The 20,597-nt window shown below is 58.2% G+C and overlaps 1 protein-coding gene across 8 annotated transcripts; it reads right to left on the bottom strand.

Annotated features, from left to right (window-relative positions):
* Positions 1 to 1,649: 1,649 nt before the first annotated feature.
* On the bottom strand, positions 1,650 to 19,049 carry LOC105603310 (uncharacterized). 8 transcript variants are annotated; one of them, XM_042235562.2, is made up of 14 exons: positions 18,826 to 19,049; positions 12,691 to 13,252; positions 12,206 to 12,344; positions 10,458 to 10,550; positions 9,515 to 9,637; positions 9,122 to 9,222; positions 7,171 to 7,527; positions 6,347 to 6,470; positions 5,378 to 6,265; positions 4,841 to 4,952; positions 3,865 to 4,462; positions 3,495 to 3,656; positions 3,203 to 3,325; positions 1,650 to 2,835 (listed from the first exon to the last, which is right to left on the bottom strand). In XM_042235562.2, the coding sequence occupies exons 1-5, from the start codon at positions 18,980 to 18,982 to the stop codon at positions 9,632 to 9,634; spliced, it is 957 nt and encodes a 318-aa protein (XP_042091496.1). In that variant the 5' UTR covers positions 18,983 to 19,049; the 3' UTR covers positions 1,650 to 2,835; positions 3,203 to 3,325; positions 3,495 to 3,656; positions 3,865 to 4,462; positions 4,841 to 4,952; positions 5,378 to 6,265; positions 6,347 to 6,470; positions 7,171 to 7,527; positions 9,122 to 9,222; positions 9,515 to 9,631. The 8 variants fall into 8 exon arrangements, with proteins under 8 accessions (XP_042091496.1, XP_042091497.1, XP_060257465.1 ...); XM_042235563.2 differs by having other exon boundaries at positions 7,171 to 7,549; XM_060401482.1 differs by having other exon boundaries at positions 3,865 to 3,992; positions 4,307 to 4,462; positions 7,171 to 9,222.
* Positions 19,050 to 20,597: the final 1,548 nt, after the last annotated feature.

The raw sequence follows: 20,597 nt of genomic DNA on the forward strand, positions 1-20,597 counted from the left end.
GCCACACGGGGTCACCCCTTGATGGAAGCCCTTCAGCTACCGCCGCCCGTAGGCCTGAGCGCGCTGGCCTGGCACAAGGGCTCCTGGGTCGCCTGCCTGCCCCCCATTTCCGGCTGCCCCTGCACCTGCCTCAGCTGTGCACCTGCCCGGCTCCCAGCCGTCTGTCGCTCCTCGCCCACCCTCCCCATGTGCACTCACAAACTCCTACCCTCCTTCTAACCCTGGTGGGGGGCGGCATCCTGTCCCCCCCACCCCTGCAGCCCAGCCCACCCACTGCCCTGCTGCAAACCCAGCGCCTCCTGCGGACTCAGCCCTCCTCCCTTGGGGCGTGGGTCCTGTGCCCTCTCACTCCTGCACTCCATCCATTTGTGTGTCCCCCCTACAGTCAGGCCTCCTGATCAAGATCCTCCAGGTCTCATTTTCGCTGGGGCTGAGGGAGCCTGTACTCAGGTGCTGCAACCTCCGCCCACCTGGGGCAGCGCGTCAGCAGCAGAGCAGGGTGGCCCAGGGTCACTTGCAGGCAGTCCCCTCAGCAGCCCCCACCCTGCCCCCACCCTGCCCCCACCAAGAGCAGGCCTGTTTCTGGGTGGCCAGTGTCCATCCAGTTGAAGCCATGGGCTTGGGGTCGGGGGGGGGCGGTCTCATAAGGGACTTGAATCTAGAATATATATATATTTTAAAAACTCTTACAGCTCAGTAACAAAAGGCCGAATAACCTAACTTATAATCAGTAGTTTCTGAATAGATATTTCTCAAAGAAGATATACATATGGCCCAGAAGCACACGAAAAGACGCTCAACACTGTTATTCATCAGAGAATGCAAATCAAAACCACAGTGAGGGGCTTCCCTGGTGACTTGCTGGTAAAGAGTCCACCTGCCAACGCAGGGGTCCAGCCCTGATCTGGGAAGACCCCGCGTGCCGTGCAGCAACCAAGCCCCAGGGCCGCAGCTCTTGAGCCACAACTACTGAACTCACACGCTGCAACTGCGGAGGAGCCGGCGGGCCCGGAGCCAGGGCTCCTCAAGAGAGGCCACGGCCAGGAGAAGCCTGAGCAGCGCCACTAGAGAGCGGCCCCTGCTCTCCGCAACGGCAGCCTAGGCTGCTTAGCAAAAAAGACCCAGGGCAGACAAAAATTAACTAAAGAAGTAAGTAGATAAAACCACTGTGAGACACCGCTTCACCCCCACTAGGGTGGGTATCAACAGAAAGTCTGACATAAGGAATGTTGATGGAGACACCGGACCCCTCATACATCGCGGGTGGGAACGCAGAATGGTGCAGCTACTTCGGAGAAATACTCTGCAGTTTCTCAGAAAGTTAAACGCAGAGTCACCATTTGACCCAGGAATTCCGCTCCTAGGTGGAACGCTGCTGCTGCTGCTGCTGCTAAGTCGCTTCAGTTGTGTCCGACTCTGTGCGACCCCATAGACGGGCCCCCCAGGCTCCCCCGTCCCTGGGATTCTCTAGACAAGAACACTGAAGTCGGCTGCCATTTCCTTCTCCAATGCATGAAAGTGAAAATTGAAAGTGAAGTCGCTCAGTTGTGTCCGACTCTTCGCGACCCCATGGACTGCAGCCCACCAGGCTCCTCCATCCATGGGATTTTCCAGGCAAGAGGACTAAAAACACATGTCCACACATAAAGTTGTGCACATGGGTTTATAGCAGCATTATTCACAGCAGCCCCAAACTGGAAACAACTCAGATGCCCATCAGCGAATGTCTGACTAAACCGAATATAAAACAGAGTGTCACTCAGCTATAAAAATGAATGGGAACTAGCTTCCTCGGTGGGCCCGTGGCTATGACCCCACGCTCCCAATGCAGGGGGCCTGGGTTCGATGCCTGGTCACGGAACTAGACCCTACATTTTGCAACTAAGAGTTCGAGTGCCACAACTGAAAAGATGTCGAGTGCCACAACTAAGACCCAGCACAGCCAAACAAAGAAGGAAAGAATGTGAAAAATGAGCGGAGCATGGATGCAAGTCACAACACTGAAGAACGCTGAAGCACAATGACAAGTGAGAGAAGCCAGTCACGAAAGGCAACGTATTACGTAATTCACTCCATGCGACGTGTCCGGAACAGACACGCATATGTGGCCTGCCCAGGGCCGGGGGCATGGCGGGAAGAGGGGTTTGGGGTCATGCCAACAAAGTTGCAGGGTCTCTTTCTAGGGTAGATGAAAAGTCCTAACATTGACTGCGGTGATGGCTGCACAGCTGTGAATATGCTAAAAACCACTGAATGGTACGTGAGACTTCAGTGGTCAAAACACGCGGCAGGTGAATTGCATCTCAGTAAAGCTGCGGTCCACACAGGAGAGGACATGCGGCCAGGCTGGTGGGACGCTCCCGCACCTTGCCCTCTGCCTGCCCCGCCCTCGCCCTCCGCTGCTTCTGGGTGGACCATGGAGGAGGCCGGCCTTTCACTGCCTGGTGTCTGACTCAGGATCCTTCTGGTGGAGGAGTCCAGGCTTGAGAAGGGTGGCTTCTTTCTGGATTTCAGACTGCCGCCTGTGAAGGGGCCAGGGGCACTCACATCCTCCGCCTTAACCGGGTCCCAGAGCCACACAATGTCCAGAGCCCCAGGGGGAGAGGCTCCCTGAAACGAGCGCTCACTTCCACCTCCACTTGGGGCGGCCAGCGGGCGCCGAGGAGATGAGGACAAACGTCTGTCTGGTCCTCCAGACATGAGGCTGGTCCTCCGCCGTGAAGACATTTGCCAGGGAACAGACAGGATAGATCTCGGCCAAGACAATGGTGACGGGCATCTCAGGACAGGAAGCAAAGGAAATAGACTGGTGGGGGGTTTGTCTAGGAGCCAGACCTAGAGGGAGGAGAATTTCAGCAGGTGGGAAGGGCATTCCAGTGAATTTCTATTATTTTTTCCAAACACCTTATATAAACGAATTAATGTTTCTCAGTTTTAATTTCGAATAATGGAACTATCAATCGATATAACCACATAAGCTACAGTTCTTCAGTTCAATAATTGTTCAGAGTAAAGGAGTCTTGCAACCAAAATATTCCAGAACCACTGGCTCAGGGCCTGAGGAGCTGCCTGCAGGCGGGCGGTGCAGTGTCCACATCAAGCCACTGGGCCCTCCCTCCAACCCAGCCCCTCAGCCTGGTTTCCTCCGAGACCCCCAAGGCTGTGCCCCAGCCACTCTGCCCAGGGGTGGATCCTGACCTACCAGCGTCCCTGGAGAAGGCCCTGGAGCCCTCACACCCTCGGTCACCTTGTGAAAGTCGTGAGGAAGCCCCAGGAGCAAGGGCAGCAGCTCCTGAGCTCAGGCTCCTCGGGCTGGCCCTGTGTGCTGAGCAACAGGAAGAGGGGCTCTGTGTACCCGTGGGCGCGCAAAGGAAGACAGCAGTGGAGTCTAGAGCAACGTCTTCCGGGGCAGCTGGGACCACAGGCGGTTCCCCAAGTCCCCAGACCCCGCCACCACCACCAACCATGACCCCCAGGACGCTTAGACGGCCTACCCGGGAGCCCTGGACACCAGGAAGGGATCTGGACTGGGCCGCTCCGAGGGTCCAGCTGGGTGGATCTCAGTGTCAGGAGGCGGAGAGACCAGGGAGGGGCCTGCACCAGCCTGCAGGGGACCCTGGGCAAGTCCTTGCCCTTCTCTGGCCTTGGATTCCCTCCTGAAGACAGGAGGCGCTGAGATGTGTGCTTCCAGCCCAGGCCTCCCAGTCTCTGCTGGCAACTCACCCTTCACACCCTTCACAGCCCTCATGCCCTTCCTACTCACCCGTCACATGCCAGCCCCTTAGCTCAGTCCCTCCCCAGCCCAGGCCCCAGGCTGAGCCCCCTGCAGGCCCCTCCCTCTACCTGCCCTCTTCTGCCTCTCACCTCACGTAGTCTGGGAACCTGTCCCTGAAGGAGGCCAGCCATCCATCCAGACACGGGCTGCCCCTCTCCCCGCTGAGCTGGAAGACCTCCATGAAGGCCTCCAGGCCAGGGGCTCCGTCACAGAGGCCCTGCAGACAGGAGCTCCCAGACTCACCCAGCGCAGGCCTCACCCGGGGTTGCCACACAGGCCCCCAGGCCAGCCCTGCCAGGGAGAGCAGGGTCCTACACGCCCGTGTCACCTCGTGAGCCCCCCAGGCTTCCCCCCCAGGCCCTGCCTCCCCTCTGCCCAGGGTTCCCAGGGCCGCCGTGAGAGAGCAGCCTGGCACAGACAGGCCCAGCGGGGCAGGAGAGCACAGCTGGCTCCAGGCTGGTCAGGGGAGGAGAGACACGCCGGGAAGGTGAAGGTGGCCCCTCGGAAGCCCCCTGAGAGTCCCAGGCTCACTTCCTGCCTCCCGAAAGTCTCACGCAGCTCCTGGACGTCCGTTTCCACCTGACCCTGCTGGTCTTTCCACTTCCGGGGCTTCAGCTTCTTGAGATGGGTGACCAAGGCCTGGAGGTACTCAGTGAAGACCGCTCTGTACAGACTTTGCACAAGGCTCTGCCCCGCCCAAAGAAAGAGGATGCAAAAGGCTGGAGAGAAGCTGTCCCAGGACAAGGTCCCATGGCCTCAGGGGCTCAGCCTTGCGGGTGGAGGCAGCAGAGCAGTCCAGAAAGCCCCTCTAGCTGGGTCTGTGGGGCCTGGCCCCCAACTCTGCAGGCCTAACCCCTGACCACTGGGCTTCCATGACAAAGCCACTCCTTCCCGAGGTGACCACCAGCTGGCCCCTCACCTCCCCTAGGAGACCAAGAGCCAGACTGACGACCAGGGCCGTGCAGCCCCGCCTGTCTCTGGCCGTGGGCTGCCCTGTTGGCAGAGGGGGATGCCAGCAGCCACGCAGAGCAGACCCCCCGGGAGCCCCCTTCTGCTCCTTCCTACCTTGTATGTGGGGAGGAAGCAGGCCGGGGTAGCGCTCCAGGCCCTGCCGGAGGGATCGCAGAGCACGGGCCAGCTCCTCGTCTTCCCTCCCGAAGTGATGCCCCAGTAGGCTCTGAGCACAGGAACGTCACAGTCACTGAGGCCTGAGCCCAGCCTGTCTCCCGTCCTTGCCCTTTCTCTCCTCCAGCCCTGCAGGCCCCACCTCCCCAGCCCTGCTCCCCGCTAGGCGCACAGCCCTGGACCAGAAGGGCCTGCATTCCAGGAGCCAGAGGCTTGCCCACTGTCTGCCCCCAAGCTCAGTCCACCTCCTCCTGCCGACTCCTGGAAGCCTCCCAGAGTCCATCTGCAACCCTTGACACCGCGTCCTCCCCAGAGCCCTCCTGAGTCTTCCTGGAGTCCCTCACTCTCCTCTGGGTCTCCAGCAAACCACAGCATGGCGCGAGGTCTCAGGGATGCTTCCCCCCCACATCCTCAGCTCCAGAGACCTGCAGCAGGGGCCACAGCTAGACCACCCTGCGGTGAGCCCCGGCCACTCACTTCTCAGGGGAACACCAGACCAGATGTGCAGCTGGGGGACCTCCAGCACCCCATCTGCATGGTGCAGCCTCGTCAGCATCGTCTGTAAAGCTCAGAGCCAAGTCCTGCCAAGTGGCTGGGTCTGCCGGGAGCTCTGAGCAGACACTGGGGCTCCATCTGCCCCAGAGCAGCAGAACGTGGGGTTCGATTAGCAACGTCTGCCCCAGCTTGGGGTGAGGCCCCGGCAGTGTTCTCGTCAGCCTTGGTGCCCTGGATATTTCCGTGTCTCGCTGAGCCAAGTGCTCATATCTCTGGAAAATCCAATGGCGACCACCTCAGAGGGCCCTGGACCCCATGGTTTCCACATCCAGGAGGACACCGTGCCCTCTCAAGGCTTCAGCTCCTGGGCCCAGCCCTTGGCATCTCCTGGGACCCCTGGAATCTGGGCGAGGCCCTAGCCTGGAGGCAGCCAGTGCTTGGGGGAGGCATGGAGACCCTGGGAACACCATGGAGGGGGCTTCACCTGCCTGGGAGGCACATGGGGCAAAGCGGGATCGGGGCAGGGGGCAGGGTGTCAGGCCTCCACTGGCCTGGCAGGACAGGTGGCTCCACAGATAGAGAGAGCCAAGAGCGGGTCTGCCCGTGGACAGAGGACTGCAAATGTGGACCCTGCCCAGGAAGGTGCCCTCTGTGAGGGTGGAGCCGGGCCCCCTGAGCAGAGGCAAGGCCAGCCCCAGCCCCCTCAGCCGCACGGAGCCCGTCTCTGGCCGACAGGATGCTGAGCTGTCCTTCTCCCACTGCAGACCAAGGCCCAGGCCCGGGCAGGGTGGAGGCTGGACACAGGCAACTCAAAGCTAGCTTTGCCTGGGCTTTGCTGTATCCCCGTCATTGCCCTGGGCTGGAGAGAGCCTGGGAGACAGAGGGACCCTCTGGTCACACCACTGGGAACAGCAGAGGCCCCTGCAAGGGCTGGAGTTGGGGGTACCTCACCTGGCACAGGCTTCTGACTCCAGACACGAGGGCATCCTGGCTCTGGTCCTCAATGGCGTTGATGGTGCACAGCACCAAGTCTGCCAGGGGAGTGTGGGCCTGGCCCAGATCCTGCCACGTTTTCCTGGTGGAGGAAACCCAAAGGGCCCGTGGGGCCTGGCCGGGAACCCTGAGGGCCCAGCCGCAGCCCTGAGCCGTGCATGCCCCCTCGCCCGCAGCCCTGAGCCGTGCATGCCCCCTCGCCCGCAGCCCTGAGCCGTGCATGCCCCCTCGCCCGCAGCCCTGAGCCGTGCATGCCCCCTCGCCCGCAGCCCTGAGCCGTGCATGCCCCCTCGCCCGCAGCCCTGAGCCGTGCATGCCCCCTCGCCCGCAGCCCTGAGCCGTGCATGCCCCCTCGCCCGCAGCCCTGAGCCGTGCATGCCCCCTCGCCCGCAGCCCTGAGCCGTGCATGCCCCCTCGCCCGCAGCCCTGAGCCGTGCATGCCCCCTCGCCACTGACCCTCTGTGTGCCCTCGGGCAGACAGACTCACTTCAGCACCTGGTTGTCTACTTCATCCCCACCCTTTTTTATGTGCGGAATAAGTGTTATATTCCCGTGGCATGAAATGCAAAAGGTACAAGAGGAAAACTCCTTCCAGCGGCAGCCAGTGTCCCTGGCATCTGGCGTTTCCTCTGTGGAATCCTGCGACTGTGCATCCAGGTTGCGGCGGGGGCGGTGTCATCCCCCACTTCACACACAAGCACCCAGTCTGCCATCCATGCAGAGAGGCCCACCGGGTCCGAGGCTGCCCGCCCCGCCCACGCCCGGGTCACACCGGGACCCACCTGAGGACGCAGCAGTTCTGCAGCACATGCAGCTGGGGGGAGGGTCCGGCACCGGCCTGCTGCTGGAGGAAGTGGGGGGCACCCTCACCCCGGTATCTGCGTGTGAAGGCGGAGATGCAGGCGCTGCCCCGCACGTCAGCCCCATCCAGCGGTGTGAGCCGTCCCCCTTCTCAGCCTAACTGCTGCTTCTTCCGTGAAACAGATGTGGGTGCTCATGGTCAACGTGTGGACAACTGGGGCCGCCTCTGCACCAGGCGCCGGAGCAGACGGTTCCCAAGAATCTTTTCCTGTAATGCTGTGCCGGCCCTTTGCAGTAAACACTTCTAGAACCGGACGGGACTGGGTTTCTCCTGTGGTCTGCAATCACAGCTAACGTGCTCTCAGGGGAAGGAAGAGGGAGGAAACAAGGCCTCCTAGGAGTGTCTGGAGTGCCCACAGGGAGGGAGGGGCACCCCACACCCTGCCTGGAGCATTGCAACCCCCCCAGCAGGGTGGGGAGAGAGGAGTCAGGAGAGGCATGCATACCCCTGCTCCCCAAAGGCAGGAAGGAAGGGGCGCCTTTACATTCCTAGAACACAAATCAACCACGATCTCAAACTAGCCACAGTGGTGGCTAAACATTTAAAACCTGGCTGATTTCACCTAAAAATTCACATCTCTGGCCCCTCATGAGTAACCTGTCTGGTGCCAGGCCCTTCAGAGACCCTCTGAAGGTGAATACACTGGAAATCCTGGAAAAGGGGGCCCCATGACACTCCGGTACCCAGCGCTGTGCCCCAAACTTGCTTCTCACAAAGTCCGGGCAGCCCTGGCCACAGCCGCCCTCACCTGAGCCCCCTGGGAGAGAGGGCTGCTGCTGCTAAGTCGCTTCAGTCGTGTCCAACTCTATGCGACCCCATAGACGGCAGCCCACCAGGCTCCCCAGTCCCTGGGATTCTCCAGGCCAGAACCCTGGAGTGGGTTGCCATTTCCTTCTCCAAAGCATGAAAGTGAAAAGTGAAAGTGAAGTTGATCAGTTGTGTCCAACTCTTCGTGACCCCATGGACTGCAGCCCACCAGGCTCCTCCGTCCCTGGGATTCTCCAGGCAAGAGTACTGGAATGGGGTGCCATTGCCTTCTCTCATCCTCTAGCTAGCTGCCAGGAAAAACTAAGCCCTTCCATTTCTCTCTGGAGACTGAGCACTTCCATTCAGCACAATACAAGAAGACAGAGAAAAGGCTAGAGAGAGGGAGACCCCCCCCCAAATCCAGGGCTGGGGCAGATCTGGGTGTGGACCAAGGAGACCGACAGCAAGTCCTGCCGGGAAAACCAGAGCGGGGAGGGAGGCTCTCAGCTCAGCCGCAAGGTTTAAAGGAGCGCCCTGAAATCCAGTAACTGAGAGAAATGGTTCTTTATCTCAGTTTTTAAAGCTCGATGGCAATTCCCTGGCGGTCTGGTGTTTGGGACTCAGCGATTCTACTGCTCTGAGGCAGCCATTCGATCCCTGGTTGGGGAACAACATCCCACAAGCCGTATTTGGCCAAAAAAGAAGATGAAACAAACAAAAACCCCTCAAAATCAATATAACAAAATCTAGGATGGGAACCGAATGCCGGGTTCACCCTGCTGTGCAACAGAGAGCCAAGAGCCCCATGCCCCATAAGCTGTTCAAACGTCAGTTAGTTAAAATTAAATACAACTTAAACCTCATGCCCCCTCAGAATTAGCTGGACAGCTGCCAGGCTGGGGCCTCCAGGCTGGACGTTTCCACGGTCACACAGGGCTGCCTCCAGAGCCAGGACGAGACGCAGAGCGGGCAGGACGGGGGGCACCAGGAGCCAACCAGCGCTCCCCATGCATTTTGTGAACTGGCCCTGGCCTGGCGGCTGGTGGCGAGGTGAGCACTCTGACATGGGTTAGCTGAACGCAGCCCAGGCCTCCCCACCTGGGCAAGGCTGCCTTTTCACTTACCTTTGCAGAAACTCTGCAAACGTGTTCAGAACCATGGCTTGAACTCGGCTGGTGACAGGCAGCCCGACGTCTTGCACCGAATCTATGGTTCCTTTCCACAGCTGTTGGTCAAAGCAAGTGGGCTCTCAGGGGACAGGGACAGACCGCTGGGAGGATGCGGCCCCCCGACTCTGCACCTGTCCCACCTGTGCCTCACCTTGCCCCCTCCCAAGCCTGCAGATGGCAAGGGGCAGACCCCTCCCACCAGGCTCCCCCTGTGTCCTCAGGCCTCCCCACTCGCACCCAGACTGGGTCCTACCTACAGCCTCACCCCCGGAGTTTTTCCCATTTGACACACACCCTGAGGCTGCACCAGCCTCCTCAACAGGAGCTGCCAACTCTCCCCCAGCCCACCTCCTCCCGATGCTCTCAACAGGGCGTCTCTGCGCAAAGGCATTGAGGATGCTAAGTGTCTCATCATCTTCTCTCTCTCCAGCCCCAGCAGTCCAAAGAATCAACGGAAACACCAACTCACCCCTGCGAAGAGAGCCAAACACATGCACACACACAGAGACAAACACACACTTACATATACACACAGGCGCACACACAGAGGCACACATACATGCTTACAGACACGCGTATGCACACACATGCCCACACATGCATATACACACGTGTGCACACGTATACACACCTCCATGTGCTTATACACACTCCTATGCAGGCACACACATATACACACGTACACGCGTGTGCACACATTCACATACACACGTGTGCACACGTATGTACACCTCCACGTGCTTATACACACACACTCCTATGCATGCACACACATATATACACACGTACACGCGTGTGCACACATTCACATACATGCACGCGCATGTTCACACTCACGCTCATGGACCAAACATTTTACACCAGGTAGACTGCACAGTGTCTCCTGGAGCCTCAGAGGCCTCCCCACCGAAGCCCCACCCTCCCCAGACACCCATCTCTTCCAGGTCCTAAGTGAGACCCAGGAGTGCGTCCTCATGAGATGAGAAGTCTCCCTCAGAGGCTCCTCCCCAAAAGATACACCCTGCACCCCAGCACTGGGACCCCACCATCCAAGAGACGGGCCTGGGCTGAGTGTTACCTGCTCTGCTCCTTGCCTAGCCTCAGGTACCGTGTACCCCCCAGAACCGCCCCCCTGCTCCAGTGCCCAGCAGCGCCGGCCTCCCCCTCCCCCACTCAGCTCCTCCTGTCCACACCACACCCCCACCCCTCCCAGCGCCTCACTCCTTCCAGGCCCCTCCTCCTCCAGGCCAGCCACCCAGGAAGGTGCCAGGGGCCCTCATGGTGGGCATACCTGGAAGATTTTGAGGAACGCCTGGCAGGAAGAGCTGGCCCGCTCTTTCTGATCACAGGTCAGGACATTTTCTAGTTGTTTTTCCAACTCTTTCTGCTCAGAACACAATGAACGCAACTTTCATCCCTGTGTTCTCTCTGGGGCACAGCCAGGTCCAGGCCCCCTACAGCTGAGGCTGGGGATGGGAGCGAGGGGCAAGTCTTCACCCAGCCCAGGGATCCCCACCAACCAGCAGCCTGAAATGCCCCCACCTGGGGGACCCAGTTTCCCGAGTAAAGCTCTTCTTCCATGGCCCACATCCATCAACCCATCATGGGAGGCCTGACACCTTCCGGATCCGCCCCACCCCTAAGTCCAGAGAAGACAACCGCTTCTGTCATCAACACTCAGTCGGGGGCAGGGGGATGAACAGCTACCCTCGTCTGGGCCCAGGGTCCCTGCAGTGACCAGGTCAGACAGGGGTGCCCAGATACCAATGGACTGGGGGTCAAGAGGACTCAGAACGCCAGGACAGACAAGGCCTGGGCCACAGCTCTGAGGCTACCACAGCCTGTGGAGACCTGGCTGGGCTGGGGATCCCCAGGCCGCTGATGCCCTGCTGAAAATCTCGGGGTGATCCCTCAGGCGGGCCCAAGGCGAGGACAAAGGCTCAGGAGGAAGCCCCCTCCCACACCGCTTGCCAGAGCACGGCCAGGGCGCTGCAGTCAGAGGGGCCGTGTGCTTCCTCATGACCTACCACGTGCCTGTGGGCGCCCAGGTCAGGGCTGGCTTACCGGGGGCCCTGGGTGGAGGATACTTTCCTCCACGCCTGCTCAGCACTCAGTACTTCTCCACTCTTAGCCCTGCCCCCTCTCACGCCTCCACACCCCCACGTCCCTAAAACAGCAGGAACCTTATAGGGCTGGTGGTGTAGGGCAGGGAGAGGGCGCCCCAGCCCTTGGCACCCGTCCCGGGGGAGGGCGGCTAGAGTGGGGGTTGGTGTGGGGACCTAGCAGCAGGACCCTTTCCTCCTGCCTGGGGGTCTGAACTGACACCTGGCAGTTCTGCTCAGCTCAGCTCAGCTCCGTGGACAAGCGTGGAAGGCAGAGAACGACAAGGCCTGGATTCTCAGGCAGGGACTCCAAAGCAGGAGGCTCTCACCCAGGTGCTTCAACGGGACTGAGCCTTGAGTTAGGCCAGCATGGCTGTGCGCGCCGAGGAGAACGCTGGGCATGTTTATCAGTGACAGGAAAACTGCAGTTTCAATGTATACGTGTCCTGTGTCTCGCTTGTGACAGCGAACCACCTTTCTGAAAAATGGTTGCGGTAGAGAGTTGTGACGGCACTTTAAGTGCTCACCGTGTTTGAATGAGAGGAGAATGAATTGGAGGAGGAAATTGGCAGCCTACTCCAGTATCCTTGTCCGGAAAACTCCATGGACAGAGGAGCCCGACGGGCTACAGTCTCACCGTGTCTGCCATGGATTAACTGTCTGCGCCCTCCAGGGACAACCGACTCCCCATCTAAGCGTCCCAGGCTCTGGGGTCGCTCACTGGGGCCTGGGGAGCCAGACTGCACTGCTGGTCAAGGCCGGGACGAGGCCCGGGGTGGAGTCCCCGCAGGCCGTTTTGTAACATGTCCTGTGACGCAGACACACGGGGCAGTGGTCAAGGGCCCAGATCCGTCCTAGGGGTGAACTTGGGGTCACGCTCAACCCCCGGATGCAGGACAAGGAGGCTCAGTGATGGACGCTCCTGGAAGCCAGTTACCTGGATCAGCTCCACCAGCCGGCTCTGCATCTGGGACATCCAGGTGACAAACATCAGCGGGTCCAGGAGTTTCCTGGCGGCGGCGGGCCTTGGAGTCTTCCTGCTGGATTGGAAGCAGCCGTGAGGGAGACAGGCCCGGCTGTGGAGCGGGGAGAGCTGGCTCAGAGCTGAGGGTGGTGTACTCCGGGCCGGTCCCCACCCCTTTGCTCAGGAGAGGACAGCTGGGGGCCACGCACGGGAACTAAAGTCTCCGCGGTCCCCGTACTCTCACCGACAGGCTCACACACCCACACCGATGCCGCACCAGGAACAAACTGACACACACCCACAGACACGCGCGTGTGTGCTCAGGCTAGCCCCTGTGTTTGCTCCCACCCCAGGAGGCCCTTCTGAAGGGCCCTGCACTGACCGCCGCCCTGGCCTGAGGATCTTCACGCCAGGGCGGTGTCCTGGCCCAAGACCCCAAGGCCCCGAGGCTGACTCACGCCAGCTGCCCAAACAAGGTCTTCCTGGCCCAGGTGTAGAGCTCCTGGCAGCTGTCCGGGTCTCCGCTGCGGGTCAGGAGCACGGAGAGACGGCCCAGGAGCACCTCCTGGAAGCATTCTCTGTCGGTCGCCGAGAGGCAGGCTCCCAGCCGGGCTGCCCTCTGGGGGCCCAGGCCACGATCCATGGCCTCGGCCAGCTCCACCAAGTACCTGCCCAGCTGGTCCCGCGGGTTCAGGGGCACTCGGTCTCTGGGGCTCGGGGGCACCCGGTTCTCAGCGTCATTCCTCAGCCGTGTCTGCAGCTGGCAGTCCCAGGAGGCCAGGTCACCACCCAGCTCCCGGGAGGCGCCCCGGGCCCACTCCATCGCAGCCGCCACCGACCTGAGCTTCCTCTGCAGCTCCCGGCCGCCTCCGCCGCCCTCCAGTGCCTCCTGGACGACCTGCCACATGCCCCGGGCCACGGCCTGGTACTGGCAGCCACGGTCCTGCCTTTCCTCCGCTGAGGATGAGATGCTCCGACAGGCTTCCAGGAAGCGGCCCTCCAAGACCAGCTGTGAGAATCCTGGAAGAAGGGAACCCGAGGCCAGCGGCTCACAGGGGCTGCAGGAGGGGGCGGCAGGTAAGGGGGCAGGGGGCTGCCGCAGGGCTCCTCGGGGTGACCTCATTTGCCTGGGGGTGCCTGTGCTGAACTTGCCCATCCTTCGGAGGAACCAGCAAGAAGACGAGGTAGCCTGTTTAAAGAGCCTTTGGGGACCAGGTCTAGGGGCCAGACAGGAGCAGAAGGGCACAGGGTTTTTCCGGGTAAACTTTGCATGCGGTCCCCTTCAGAGCCTGGCATGACATCTGTGAGCCTCTGTGCTCCAGGGCGGATCAGGATCTGAGTCTCCGTCAGATGACTGAATGGTTATCAGCATCCTGCCAGGACAGGGTGGTTAACCCAGCATCCAGGAGGGAGTCCTCCAGAGCTGGGAGCAGACACTCCAGCACAGGGGTTCTCTGCGTTAATGCACATCAGGACGCCCTGGGGCCATTCACGCCCGGGTAGGGAGTCTGCTTTGCTGCCAGGTTTCAAGGTGGTGCAGGTGGTGCTGGGCCCGGAATCGCACTGGAGACCTGCTCCTCAATGGTCTCCAAGGGCGAGGAGCCCCGCCTCCCTCCACACCCGGGACAGGCAGTGAGAGAGACGATCGACAGGTACACAGATAAGAAACAGATGATAGAAGCAGACGGAAGACAGACAGGAGACAGAAACACAGACGGTAGGCAGGTGATAGATGATGGATCGGTAATGGATGGATGACAGACAGACAGAGAGACAGACAGACAGAGACAGAGACAGACAGACAGAGACAGAGACAGACAGACAGAGACAGACAGACAGAGATAGAAACAGACAGAGAGAGAGAGAGACAGACAGAGACAGAGACAGACAGACAGAGATGCAGCTGCCACAGACCATCCTAGGAGGGGCAGGGTGGAGCGGCTTGCACCTTCCATTCCCCAGCCCGGGTGCTGGGGGCTCCCCAGGTTCAACCCCTTCTCCAGACAAGGAAGCAACCCAGGCCTGAGCAGCAGCTGGAGGCAAAGCCTCTGAGATGAGGTGCTTGGTCTTCTCCCCAAAAGTTCAGAGAAAAAGAGTGACCTTGGCCGCATCAGGCCAGGCCAGCGATGGACAGGTGGATGGACAGGAGAGCGCCCCCGCAGGGCTGGTGCCCGCTCGAGCCCTTGGACACGGGGTGGCCTCCTCATGGTCCCCTCATCTCCATTCTCACTTCTGCCCACTGCCCTGCCTGCCCCTCCCCATATAGCACCCCATTCTCGGGCGCCCCAGTACAACCTGTGACCCGGCCACCCTGGGCTGTTCGCGGAGACCACTTCACCCAAGCAGCCACCCACACCCATTATGTGGCCCAGGGGGTGGCTCTTTCCAGGACTAAGGGGTATGTAATGGGAGCACAGGCTGGGAAGCCCTCAGATAACAGGGAGAGGGGCGGGACCACCCACCAGCATGGGGCCAGCCTGGGCGGTATGGACAAGAAGGGTCACCCACCATCCAGCTGGGGCCCACGGGTGCCACACCCTGGACTGGGGATCCGGAGGGCCAAAGAGGCTTTGACACAGCACAGGGGAGGCATCCCTTGGCGGGTAGCCACTCAGGGCCCAGGAGCATTTGGACGGTCCAGCAGCTGATGGCCTCAAAGGCTCACTGTGTCAATACACAGGGCTGGGGGCAGCAGCTCAAGATGAAGGAGGCAGGCATGCTGCCTCTCAGCTTACCCTCAGTAAGCACAAACGCCAAGAATCAGCTTGGAGAAAAAATGAAATGAAGAGGTTTTGGAAATGCTGGAAGGGAAAAGGCTGACACCTCGAAGTTCCAGGACAAAGCACTTAGGGGCTAGGGATGACCTTCTTTCCTAAATGCTGTGGGTGTCAGGCAGAGCAGGGATGGTACAAGGACCCCTCCAGGCAGGGAGAGACCAGAAGGGCAGAAATCCGCTTTGGATCCCAAAGGTCCTCAGCGACACAGCCCAGCCTGCAGCCACGGGAGGCAGCTTCTGGTAAGACTCGGAGCCGAAACAAGTAGGGGTGGGAGAAGAGCGATTCAAAGGCACCTGAACGCTTCAGCATCTGTTCTCAGGGACTTCAACCTGAAAGGGCATTCACTTTAACTTCTGAATTTCCAAGTGGGAAGGGAGCTGTATTTCAAGTTGGGTCTTGGGCCTTTCCATCGTCATGGGCAAAGGCATGTTCTTCCCTTCCCCAGTCCTCTTTCCTGACCACCAGATGCACATGTAAGAACAGGAGCAGGGCAGCCACCCTGAGCTATGAGACAGGAGCCCCACCCAGCAGCAGTCTGCAGCAGACTACAGGGAAAAGTCTGGGTCCCTGAGCTCTCGGGTCCCTGAGCTGTGGCCAGCCTAGCAGCACAGTAAAAAGCAGAGACATTGCTGTGCTGACAAAGGTCTGGCTAGTCAAAGCTATGGTTTTTCCAGTGGTCGTGTACGGATGTGAGAGATGGACTATAAAAAAGGCTGAGCACTGAAAAATTGATGCTTTTGAACTGTGGCGTTGGAGAAGACTCTGAGGAGTCCCTTGGACTGCAAGGAGATCCAACCAGTCAATCCTAAAGGAGATCAGTCCTGAATATTCATTGGAAGGTCTGATGCCAAAGCTGAAACGCCAATACTTTGGCTGCCTGATATGAAAAACTGACTCTTTGGAAAAGCCCTTGATGCTGGGAAAGACTGAAGGCAGGAGGAGAAGGGGATGACAGAGAATGAGATGGTTGGATGGCCTCACTGACTCGATGGGCATGAGTTTGAACAACTTCCAGGAGCTGGTGATAGACAGGGAGGCCTATTGTGCTAAAGTCCATGGGGGTTGAAAAGAGTCGGCCAAGACTGAGCGACTGAGCTGAACTGAACTGAGCTCTACGGAGCACTGGTGTGTATGTGCAAAGCCTCTTTAGTTGTGTCTGATTCTTTGTGACCCTATGGACTATAGCCCGCCATACTCCTCTATCCATGGGATTCTCCAGGCAAGAATACTGGAGTGGATTGCCAGTCCTCCTCCGAGAGATCTTCCTGACCCAGTGATCAAACCAGCATCTGAGTCTTTTGCATTGACAGACAGATCCTTTTATCACTGAGCCACCTGGCAAGCCCTAAAAGAAACGTAAATTTTATCTTGCTTAAACCACTGTTTTGTTGAGTCTCTCAGTGAAAGCAGGTGAGTGTACGTCGTAATAACGAAAAACTCTGAACCAGGGCCTATTGGATCAGGACAGCCTCCAATTATATTTGACTATGTTGGAAGGGGTGAAGAGTCCCTATGTACTCCTAGTAAATAGCTTTTTTTTTTAAATTAATTAACTTTTTATTGGAGGACGATTGCTTTACACTGTTGCGTTCGGTTTTGCCCTAAAACAACGTGAATCGGTCATAACTACATATATATCCTCTGCTTCTCGAGCCTCCTGCCCACGCCCCCATCCCACCCGTCTAGGTCATCACCGAGCACCCGGCCGGGCTCCCTGCCCTACAGCAGCTTCCCACCAGCGGTCTATTTCACATGCAAGGTAGTATATTTATGCTAATGCTACTCTCTCAGTTCGTCCCACTCCTTCCCCCGCTTAGCTCCTTTATCATAATGAATTAGCTTAGGTTTGAAAACAGGAAATCTAGCCCCTGGAGTCTCTGTGACGTTAGCCACCCCGGCATCACCGCCCTTCTTTCCAGAGAAGCCTTGTCCAGTGAGCAGCCGCGAGCCACACGTGGCCGCTGGGCACTTGCACTGTCCAAGCTGGGCTGTGCTCTCCGTGCGAAACCCACATCAGTTTCCACAGACTGGCTAGGAAAGAAGGAATGTAAAATATCGCCCAGGGTTTTGTTTGTTTGTTTGAATGGCCGTGCTTCGCAGTATGGGATCTTAGTTCCCCAGCCCCGGAGGAACCCAGGCGCACTGCATGGGAAAGGGCAGAGTCTTAACCACGGGACCACCAGGGAAATCTCTAAAACACCTTGATAGTAATAATGCTGCTTGAATGTTGAAGCATGCTGAAATACTACTTTAGCCTAATAAAACAAATCAGTAAAATAATTTCACCTATTTCTGTTTTTATTTGCTCCCGTGACTATTAAAGCTTCCCGTGTGTGGTTCACGCTGTGTCTTCATGGGACAGCCCTCTCCTGGAGCTTGCGCGCACCCCCTTTCAAACCTCAGAGAGGAAACCCCTGTTGATCCTATGCCACCCTGGCTCCCCTCTGGGTGGGAGCATCAATCCCCCTCCCCAAAAAGGCCAGCCACCCTTACAAAGTCCTGAGGTCCCTCAGGCTTCCGACGAACATGGCTATGTTGATGTTATCTGTCAGCAGGAATACTGGTGGGGACGGGGTGAGGCCAATGAAGGTCAGACATGGGGTGGTGGCCCCTGCTGTCTCCACACACGCCCAAGCGATTGGGTGAAGGCAGACGGGCCCGGCCAGCGCCCACCATGCCCTCTGCCAGCCGGGAACCTGAGGGCAGCTCAGCTGCCCTGGACCGCCTGACCATCTCCTGGTTTCCCCACCAGCCACACATGGGCCACCACAGTTGGGAAAGAAAGGGAAATGACCCTGGCACAGTGACCATCCTGGCTAAAGGGCCCCAACGTCGCCAGGCTAGTGAGGACCTGGGAGACCCCCTCTGAGATCCCATCTCCTGTGAGTCGACTGAAAAATCCTTGTCCCTTAGGGGATGATGCTGGTCACCGTCCAGATATCAGAGACATAATGCCGGTGGGGCGCCCTATCCCCCACGACCCTGGGCTCCCACTGAAATTCTGCATCTTCCCACTGCCCACACGGAAAACCTGGAAAACCATGGAAACCTTTTCTCTTCAGGAGAATTCTCTCTAGCTTATAAAAGCACCAGCTCCTCCAAAATAACCCCAGCCTTTCCGCAAACACCCCCCAAGATCAGAGCCTTAATTAATAGGGCAGTCCAGCCCCACTCCCCGACTCAAGGCCATCCAGCGAGCTTCCCTGGACGCAGACCCGAGCGGGGCTCTGGGAACACACATGTGGGTCCCCCACAAAGCAGACACACCCAGCCCCACGCCTCCCCCCGCTCCTCTTCTCTCACTCCTGCTCCCCAGAGCCAGGGGCACAGCCCCGTACCCAGTTCTGGTTGTCTGGATTGGAACACTGACCCCCTCACTTGCTGGGCAAGTGACTCAGCCTCTCAGAACCTCTGTTGCCCCAGCTGTAAAACGAGCTTCATGTGAAATCCACGGTGAGGTGTGTCTCACGTGAGGGAGGCCTCTTGGCTGACGGACTCTGTGCGGGCACCATTCCTGCCCCCCATGTGAGCGGGAATGCCTCCCACCCTGCCCCCGGCCTGGGGCTTGGCTCCATCCCACCCCTGTGGCAGCCAAATGTCAGCAAGCCTGCAGCCCTGCCCCAGGCGCGGTCCTCCAGGCTTGGCAAGGACGGGTCTCATCATTCTGCCCGGTCCCCCCAAACCCTCAGCGTGACAGACTCGAGCAATAAACACTGAAGGAAGGGATGGAAGGGGAACCAAGGAATGAGCGCCCAAAGAAGGGAGAGACAGACACGCCTTTCTGCCGGATGCAAGAGGTAAGAGTGACCCGGGTACCTCCAGAGCTTCCTGCCGGAGGAGCAGCAGCACTCTGGGGGGCTCGATGCCTGCGGAACCAGGCCGGGATCTTCCATCGTCTGTTTTGGGGCTGGCCTTTGAGTCTTCTGTCTGCTTCTTCTCTTTCCTCTCTTGATTTCTTTTTCCACCGACCCATCTCACTCCCTTGATCCGTCCAGCTCGGCAGACAGCCTCTCCCCGGCTTCTGAGTCACTAGCTTTCTTAGTCATTCTCTATCAAACAGAAGAAATTAAAGGCGGGAAGTTGGATGACAGCCTGAGAAACTTCCTCTGCAGCTTTGTAGACTTTCCTGAGTTTCCCCGACCAGGGCTCCCTTCTAATGGCAGGTCCATTAATTAGCCCATGGATGTTCCCCTGGTGTCTTGGGTCAACTCTGGGATGGAGCAAAGGCCATGCAACTGGGCAGGCCACGCGAATCCTGTGCTCACAGCGGACCACACCGCCAGCACACTCCCACCCCATCACTGCTGTCAGGAAGAGTGCACTTTTGTTTAGGTTGGTTTTTTTTTAATATGTTATTAAAGAGAAGTTACTTATAGCTGTGATTTCTTTCTTTTTAAATCAAATTGTGGTAAAATATATATAACACAAAATTTCCATTTCAATCATTTTTAAGTGTATAGTTGAGCAGCACTAACTAACACACGTTTTTGGGCAACTACCACCATCATCCCCTCCAAAACTCCTCTCTTGCAAAAACTGAAACTCTGTCTCCATACTCACTCCCCACGCTCCCTCCCCCAGCTGCTGCCAACCCCCCTTCTCTTTTCTACCTCCATGAACTGAGTATTCTAGGAACTTCGTGTAAGTGGAACCAAACAGTATTTGTTCTTTAGTGATGATTTATTTCACTCAGTTTAAAGTCCTCCAGGTTCATCCGTGTGTTAGCCTAGTATGTGTTAGCCTTGCCTTCTTGGTAAAAAAATAAAAAAAGAAGAAGGGCTATGGCCATCGCCTGTGGACTGCCCGCCAAGATTCTGCAGTCCCGAGGGAGGGGCCTGGGCTCTATCCCGGCTCGGGGAACTAGACACATGCGGAAACAGAGACTGTTCCCGTGTGCCGCCGCTAAGACCCGGCTCAGCCAAACAAATAATTATTTTCTAAAATATACGAAACTGTATTATCAATTCACTTTTAAAAATTGTTTTATTGTGTCAAAACACACATATCTTTCACCATCTTCTCTAAGAAGGAGCTGGTTTTTAAATTTTTATGTCTTTATTTTTGGCTGCGCTGTCTCGTCGTCACTGCCCAGGGCTTCCTCTGTGGCCACGCGCGGGGCCCCTCTCTAGCCGGGGTGCAGGCCTCTCACTGCAGCAGCTCCTCTCGGTGGCGGAGCACAGGCTCTCGCTGCACCGGCCCCAGGAGCTGCGGCTCGCAAGCCCTAGGGCACAGGCCCGGTGGTTGTGGCGCACGGGCTTAGTTGCCTAGGAGCATGTGGGATCCTCCCAGACTGAGGAGGCGGGTTCTCTAGTACAATTACTCTTTTAAGTAGGTCAATTGAGCTTTTAGTTGGAGTTTCAATATCAAGCTCTCATAAATAAATAGAGTGAGTAGATAGACAAGTAGAAAGATGGAGTAGGTCTGAAAAGCACTGTGAACCAGTTCAATGTAATTAGAGGGCTTCCCTGGTGGTTCAGATGGTAAAGAATCTACCTGCAGGGCAGGAGACCCAGCTTCCATCTCTGGGTCAGGAAGATGCCCTGGAGAAGAGAGTGGCTATCCACTCCAGTATTCTTGCCTGGAGAATT

The sequence above is a fragment of the Ovis aries genome, chromosome 18 (genome assembly GCF_016772045.2).
Source record: "Ovis aries strain OAR_USU_Benz2616 breed Rambouillet chromosome 18, ARS-UI_Ramb_v3.0, whole genome shotgun sequence".
Lineage (NCBI taxonomy): Eukaryota > Metazoa > Chordata > Mammalia > Artiodactyla > Bovidae > Ovis > Ovis aries.